The 8584-nt window shown below is 48.9% G+C and overlaps 1 protein-coding gene across 1 annotated transcript; it reads left to right on the forward strand.

The window, feature by feature from the left end:
- The first annotated feature begins 1887 nt into the window (after nucleotides 1–1887).
- On the forward strand, nucleotides 1888–2394 carry LOC138447995 (uncharacterized). The gene has a single exon (XM_069604521.1). It carries the CDS (start codon nucleotides 1888–1890, stop codon nucleotides 2392–2394), a length of 507 nt encoding a protein of 168 aa, XP_069460622.1.
- Nucleotides 2395–8584: the final 6190 nt, after the last annotated feature.

The raw sequence follows: 8584 nt of genomic DNA on the forward strand, positions 1-8584 counted from the left end.
AGCGATAGAGTCCTCCTCAAGATGCTATCCCTCACCTACAAAGGCCTGAATAACACCGCACCCCGTACATTGTGGCTAGACTGACTAGAAAATCTAATACTTACCATACTAGAGCTTCTAACCACCTTCTACTTGAAAATCCCAGATTTAGACTATCCAAAGCGGGTGGAATAAGCTTCCCTGTTAAAGTTGCCCATGCCTGGAACGCACTGCCCTCTGCACTGAGAACTAATCTACCTTACACCAGATTCAGACGCGATGTGAAAAGTTGGCTTTGGACTAATGACGACTCACACTCAGCGCTGAGGCGCTAAGGCAGGTGCTACTACGAGCCGACTGCCCTGTTACTCGATAACAGTCCTTCTTACACACTGTATTCTTGTATCGCTGTTTATGTTCTGTATGTTTCCTATGCGTGTAACTCAAGCTTAAATATTCTTGTATCTGCTGTGCCCGGCTACCCCTGGGTTTGGAGCGCATTATCAAATAATAAACTACACTAAACTAAAGAACTTTTGACATAAAAATATATAAATAAGGGTTTCCATTGGGTATCCCATACTAGGCATTGACTTAGTTGAAATTCTGGATTGAAGTCACTTACAATACCAGAGAGAGCTTTGCAATGACAGCACATGTTTTCACTTCTCTTCCAGTTCCTTTGAGAGAAACAGTGATGGGAGAGAGAGTACAAGTGTTTGCCGGTCACAGAAAGAGAACAGGTGTAGATAGTGTACCTTCATGAGCCACATAAAACCGTGCAGTTCCATGAACAATATAAGTAGCATTTTTATGGGGGTCATTACAACTTCGCCAGAAAAACACCAGTAATTGCGTGATGCAGGTATTACCGTTTCTGGCCGACTGGCCGCCAGAATTCCTGGCACATTACAGGTTCTGAGGAATGCAACCACACCCTGCTGGAAACGGTAATACCAGCACCATGCAATTTCTGGCGTTGACAGAAAAGTGATGGTGTTTCTAGCAGAAATGTGTCTGCAACAGCGATACCTGCACCCAAACTGCCAGAATCACAGGTGCTGGTCATTCCGGCACAAGAAATGGCATCATTGCAGGAACGGTAGGGTTGCCGGAGGCCATTTTAAAAAGTCAATTCACTTAAAATCCCCCACTTCCTGCTGCCATCTGGCCCAACTGCAAGTGCAAACATGACTGGTAGTGGAAAATCTAGAGTCATGGAGGTCCATGGAAGCCAAAGTTCAGAGAGCCAGAGCTGGCTACACTCGCGGACAGGACACTGTGGTCATGAATGCTGAGGCCCTCTTTGGGGCTGGCAACTGCAGGACCAGCCAGAGAAGGCAGACGTGCAGCTCAATCTTGCACATGGAGGGCACTGAGAGAGTCGGGGCTCCAGAGGCTGAAGCTGGGACCCATGGCGATGGTGGTAAGTCTAACAAACTCCATTTAAATGCAAATGTTGAGTCCAAACACACGCATCCCCATGCGATTAACACCAAATGTCAAGGGAACAGGTCCAACATGTGTCAGTCACAGAAAATAGCCCAATCGCACACACATGCCAGGGGATTTGGCCAGATGTAGCCATGCACCACCACTGTATCCAAAATGCACAGCCCCTCACATGGACACCTGACGAGTGCCCATGTGTGCCAAGGGAAAGCAGGACAGGCATTGTTGGCCAACCGCACACACACAACATGCCACCTTGGCAGACCAATACTCAATGTGCACTCCCACTACTCACATGTAGAAGCACAGATTGGAGCAAATAGACCAAAGAAACAACATGACAAGGGCAGGGCACACACAATGTAGCATGAGTGTAATGCAAGCCTGCAGATGTGACTCCCAGAAGACTTGCAGAATGTACGCCTCACCCTAAAAGGCACATCCTCTGACAGTGATATGCCTGGACTGTCATCAGGCCCAGCACATGCAGGAAGACCTGGGAAGGCCGCACCACCACTTCCTGCTGTGCCATCTGTTCTGCCACCACCACCACTGCCAGCTGTGCAACCAGCATCACCACCACATCCTACTGTGCCAGCTGTGCCACCACCACCTGCGCAACCAGCACCACCACCATCTGCTTCTGTGCCATCACTACCACAAGCTGCTCAACCAGCATGGCCACCACCTCCTGCTGAGCCAGCTGTGCCACCACCACTGCCAACTGCGCAACCAGGCACACCACCACCTCCTACTATGCCAGCTCCCGCCATCACCACACTGGTGGTCAGTGACCCCACAGTTCCTCCTGTGCCCTACACAACACCATTGGCACACCAGCCACCGACCTATCATGGCAGGTACAGCACGGAGGAGGAGGAGGACGATGACCACACACCCCTACCTGACCCCATCTTTCAACCCGGCAGCACTGCACAGCCCCCCTACTCCACCCATGCCTAGCACCCAGGACATGGATGTGCGACTGCGTGCAATGAAGGACAGGCACAGGGAATGATATCACTTGCCCAGCAGCATCTCAATGAATTGAGGCTGCTGTGTGAGTGCATCCAGGCCAGCAGCCGCAGGAGTGCACGGGCACAAAGCTGTACCACAACTGCCCTACTCTTGCTGGCACAAAAGGTCTGCAAGGGGAATGATGGGACCTCAGCCATGTCCCTCCCACACACCCTGCAAGTCACCCTTGAGCGCTTGCAGGCCCACCCAGCCATCACTACCCCAGGAACTTGCAGCAGGGAAGCCCAGGGCGCCGCTCCCAGTGGATTGCTTTGACTCCTGGACCAGCCAAGAGCCCTGTGATGAAGAGGCAGCACAAATGACACTTGGCGTGACACTTTGGTTCACTTCAGGACTATGGGGTGCTTAGGGTTTTGGGTTGTGATGAGAGTTGTGTGGTGGGGGAGGAGGAGAGGGATGTGTGGGGAGGGGTATGTGTGGGGGAGTGCGAGTGGGATATCTGGGAAGGGGCAAGGGATATGTGGAGAGATGGTGTGTGGAGATTGGGAGGGGGGTTTGGGGAGAGGGTGTTTCGTAGGTGGAGGGGGCACAGGGTGTTGGTTTTTGCAATTAAATTTCAACACATAGTTTTCACTTGAAGCAATGAGTGGTCATTCCTTATTTTATTGCAAGTATTTATTGCCAGGGCGCATCATATGCAGTAAGGTGCAAGGAAAGTGCAGAGTGAAAGGGGTACTCAGAAAAAGTTATCTATGAGTTCCTGATGGGCCATGCGCTCATCCCTGGCCTCCATGCGCATGTGCATGTGCCTGGTTGGCGCAGCATCATCCTCTGGCAGAGTAATGTCCAGATCTGGGGGCAGGGGTATGCAGCATCTGACACTGATATTATGCAGCATTACACAGGCCACTGCTATCTGCCCCACCTTCTCTGGCCTGCACATGAGCCCACCCCAGACTGGTGTAGGCATCTGAAATGTGCCTTAAAGAGCCCGAAGGTCTGCTCGATGGTCACCCTGGTCCTCAAATGCGCCCTGCTGTATGCCATTTCCTTGTGCATCCAGGGATCCCTCAGAGGGGTCATACGCCAAGTTAGCAGCGGGTATCCTGCATCACCTGCAAGAGATAAGGATACATGTGTGAGTAATGATGCGCGGCAGTAGGGTTGCCTATGACAGCGGAATCTCAATGGCCAGTCTGTGCATGCATTCCCCATGTCTCACCAGGACATAGATCTCATGGCCCTAGGTGGCCTGGTCTACAGATTCACTGGCATTGGAGGGGGGAGACATTCTGGTACCTGTAGTGCATTACATGTGGATGTCCTTTTGGGTTTAAAATAGCTTGGTCAGTGACTGCTACATCTCCAGTCATGTGCTACTCCTATGTGTTGTGACCTGTCTATTGAGGCGTGTGCTGGTTGGTCCTGCAAGTGCAGGGTGCTTGCCGGCCATGCATTTGTGACATATTTCCCCCCTTTGTCTGTGACCCATACTGCGATTTAGGTGTAAATGTACATGTACTAACCCAACATCCGGGTCCTCCATGACGCGAAATGTAAACCGGAAGGGCGCTGTTCCACAGGACCATGGAGCCGTGGGTTGATCCTGCGAACCATGCACAACAGTGAATGACGGTGAGGTTGGTGTCACAGGTCACCTGGACATTGACGGAACAGAACTGCTTCTGGTTCCTGTAGACCTACTCTGAAGTGTGTGGGGCACCAGCTCTATGTGCGTGCAGTACAATGCTGCCAACACATTGGGGATGCCTGCAATCGCAAAGATGCAGGCCTTGGTTGGGTTTACCTGTGCCTGGTTAGTGGGGAGGGCATTGTGCTGGCTCACATGGTGCAGGACGGCCTCCAGTACCCGAACAAGCAGGAGAGGGCAGGCTGTGAAATGCCATGCAGGTGGCTCAGAGTGCTGGAACGTGTCACTGGCCAGGCAGTGCTGGACTGACAGCAGCTTCAACAGTGGTGGTATGGCTGTCCCAATGCCAATCCTTCTCCAAATGTCATCCTGGATAAAGGTTAGGAGGTCATGAATGCTCTCCCTTTATATGCATTACAGAGTGTGTCTGTGGGGCCCCAGGGTGTGGCCCTTGTGTTTGGGATCACGGCACACATCTGCCTTCCCACCTGCATCACCTGTATCCCTTGCCTCATCCTCCTTCTCCTCCTCCTTCTTCTTTCCCTGGTCTCCTGTCGCCACAGCAGCTGGACATCAGCATGGAGCAGCTCCAAGTCCATGCTAGTGGCAATGAGTTGCAGCATGGTGGTGTTGCTAAGTGTTCTTGGGGAAGGTGTGGAAGTTAAGTACTGTTCCTGTGTGCATTGGGTGCACCCGTGCCCTCATTTCCCTCACCTGTGTCAATTAAGTGGCTTCTCTGAGGTGATGTTATCTCCGCGTTTGTTTTGCTGGTATTTCCTGCAATAATCTGCTGGAAATACCAGCAAAACCATTCTTGTGATACAATTGTGCAGGTATTACCGGTAAGTTTTTCAACGTTGCCAGTATTAACTTTGCCGGTATTTCAGACGCTAGCAGTTCCGGGCAAGGTAGTATCTGCGCCGGTGATTCCGGCAATGGTATTCTGGCAAAATCATACTTTGCCGCACCGGTAAAAGTGCAGGTACACAGTTTTAGTGGCACTTTTACCATTTTCTGGCAAAGTTGTAATGACCCCCTATGAAATCCCAGACTCGGCTTCCTATTAACTTGAATTTATCTACGTGTCAGGGTAATGACTTCAAACAGCATGTACACTGCGGTGTATGCAAATGTGTGCTTTATTACACCTTTTGTGTTTGCGCCAGCCGTAAAGCTGCCAGATTCCGCAGCTGTCATAAATCCGGGTATGACCAGAGGGTTTAAAACGAGAAGCAAAGCTGGGAATGTGTACAAAAACTCCCTTTAACAGCCAAAGAAATTCCACAGGGTTTTATTTGTCGGAGCAACATAATTAATTTAATAATGTGACATAGTCTTTGTTTGCAAGACTTTGCCAACACTCATTTGACATGTTTGCTGATATGATTTTGGCAGCAAGCATTATAATTTTAAGAACATCAATGTTGCGTTTTATTAGTTTGGTTATGTCAGTCATTAGTTTAACAAGAATGGATAATGGGTTCCTGAGCTTTCAGGAACACTGACGTTTTTACATTTTGGAACACATGCTCGCTGGATGAACTTTTTATGCTGTCACTATGAACCCTGATTTAGAAAAAACTGCGTGTCTGGAATGTTACCCCCAGACCTGTCATTATTGGATCAACAGTGAAGTGGGTGAAGACGAAAGCCACTGAAAACCCATACAGAATATGAGCAAGAAGTATCCACACTTCCTTCAGGTTCCTAGACCGAAACACACATATAAAATAAATAAATAAATGCCCTGCTAACACCTGCCCTCGGTCTTCTCCTGATGTACAGGGTTTCTCTACGATTGTCGTGACAAGCTCTTATGCTAACATGGCAGTTAATGATATCATATAGCAGGTCTTTCCATGAAAGCAAGATACCTACAATATTTAGAGGTGTGTTTGTCAAAAGCCCCATTGCCCACATCATTGGCAGGTATTGCCATTAAAACATCCATTGCTGACCCCAATACAATCAAATGCCCAGGCACTTAAGCCATTGGGCCTCCTTGGGAGTATGGCATTGCAGTGAAAGCGTTGGTAATTCTGTTGCTGCTGCATTACTATGAGTTGGGTGGTAAGGTGAAGGATACACCTCCAGTAAAAAGCTTGAGACAAATACTCCACTTTACTGCCAAAAATTACCAAAATCAGCAACAATTTTATCGAAATCCCCATGGAGTACTATGCACTCCAAAAATGGGGACTTACACCACCCTACCACCACTTTTAATGCTGCGGTAAATACGCAGGACAAAGTGGCAGTAACAGTAATTCAGTTTGCTGCGATTTTTGGCAGATTTACCGCTGGAATACTGCCAAACTAACAATGAGGCCCATTGTCAAGGATGTGACCAGTTAACACAGCCATGCATTATTCTATTACTCATAGTTTTTATTGGAGTGCCCTTCTGGACAGTAGTGCTATGTTCCATCATGACAAGTGGGCACAGCAGTGTCAGATCACATCATGCCAAATTAGCCCCACGAGTGCAAATTCCAGTATGCCCTATTAGCAGATTAAGGTTGTAGAGGAGGTCCCAAACACGATTCGCACCCCCACCGCCCATTTTGAGGTGCCAGGAACGTTAATGCCGAAATATATGACGTATGATGAGCAAATAAACCAGCGGAGAGCAGCAGCAGGACTCTGCCCAGTACCTATCAGACTGACAGCACCTATTGAAGTACCTGCACCTAGGAAATCTTGGACAGTAAGGTACCCATTGAGAAAACCGTACCGACAAGTGAGACAGAATGACGATTGTCAAAATGTAATACCGGAAGAAGCCAAGAAAGTCCTAAAAGAAGACGAATGGTGACATCACAAGAACCCGGACTTACTCACATATAAAAGATATGACGACCTATGAATGATAAAAAGAGACAAAACACCATGGATACGTGACATCCTGAATTTAAAGCGAAATAACAATGTCAAATGTTAGATGCTTATGCCATGAGCGTGATGCAGATATTCAGCCAGCGTGCACGTGTACATATCCAAGGAACCGCAAGAAGCTAAGAAAATCGTGATGCTTGCTAAAGCGTAATAGTAAAATAGAATGCGGCAAGCGCCACCTGTAAAGACTGGAGGGGGGTCTCTGTACTTCCGCTCTCTATATGGTAGAGGAGAGGCGCAGAGGACCCCAGCCAAGATTCTCTATTATTGGTACGTGGCCGAGCAATCAAGGCATAGCTTCTCAGGAGGTGATGCAGGCTGGTTCTTAAGTACAGTGTAGTCCCCAAGCCAACACAAAGGAATGTCCACACACTGAATTAGTTAAAACACAGTGTTTATATAATTAATATTCAAGGTTATGTACACTATCACAATAACTCACTTTGTGCTCAGAAAATCAATAATGGTAAATGTATATAGTTCTAAAGTGGTACCAAAATTATTATCAGATCCCATTAAAATGCATCAACTATACTGTAAAAATGTCACACAGATCAATAACAAGGACCCAGCAATAGAAATAGGAAGGAAAGCAAGATGGTTGAAACAATAGGCAGAATACTGGCCTCTACCGTTAAGCACAGTTCTGTGTGGAGTTCCACCCCCTTGGGCAACCTGTAAAGCAAAGATGTATCACAAGCCCACTCCATATATTGTTCTATGAGTCTTTTTTCCCTCTATAATAGTTCTACAGCCCCAATGTACCTGGAATTGTAGCGTTCGTCGACGGGAAATTGACAGCCCTTCTTGAGTGACCTCCCTTTACGGCAGGAGTCACGGGTCGTCGAACGTCCGTAGGAAAACAGGGTGAACTACGGCGGTGAAGTGGCAGCTTCTTTCCTAGCGGTGCTCGTCGACGACGGAGCGTTGGTGTCCTGCAAGGAGGAGGCGTGCGGGGCACCTCAGTGATGATAGTTCTGGACCGCAAAGAGATGATGAAGAACTGTGGCCCAGCAAGGGCGTCGAGTCATCGGCCTCTCTGTGGTCTTTAGGTGGCAGGAAACCCACCGGCAGATGCTCCTCGGCGCGTCGACGGTCGGGCCTTCTCCAGCGGGATAAAGCGGGCGGACATGCAGACGAGAGAGTCCTTGGATCAAATGAAGTTCTTAGGCAAACGGGAGCACGCCGGCTCCAGTCGGCGACAGCGGTTGTCGACAGTGGCGGACAACAGTCCGGGCGCTTCTCTTTGGGATTCCGCAGCAGTCTCCATCTCCGTTCGTAGGTCTGTCTACCAGGGAGCTTTGGCAAAGATCAGCTGGTGCACGGTGGTCCCTCGTAGCTCGGGAAGAGGGTGCCTTAGCAGGTCCTCTCTGGGTCAGTTCTTGGAAACACAGCAGCTTTCAGATTGTGAAGGAGAGCAACAGCAATTCTTCTCTTCCAGCAGGGCTTCAAGGTTAAGCTTCAGTTTCACTCCAGTTACTCTTCAGCTTCTGAACGCAAATTCTAGCAGTGAGAGGCCCCCAGATATACTAGTTGATCTCCCATTCATTCTGTTGGGTCACACTCAGGCAACCAATCGGTCAGAAGGGCATTCATGCAGGCAGACATCCAATCAGGTGCATAGTGCAT

Source organism: Ambystoma mexicanum, chromosome 3q (genome assembly GCF_040938575.1).
Source record: "Ambystoma mexicanum isolate Mex_15411 chromosome 3q, UKY_AmexF1_1, whole genome shotgun sequence".
Classification (NCBI taxonomy): Eukaryota; Metazoa; Chordata; class Amphibia; order Caudata; family Ambystomatidae; genus Ambystoma; species Ambystoma mexicanum.

Bases quoted from the DNA above. Each gene is read 5' to 3' on its own strand.
- LOC138447995 (XM_069604521.1), top strand. From the start codon at position 1,888: ATGCCTGGACTGTCATCAGGCCCAGCACATGCAGGAAGACCTGGGAAG.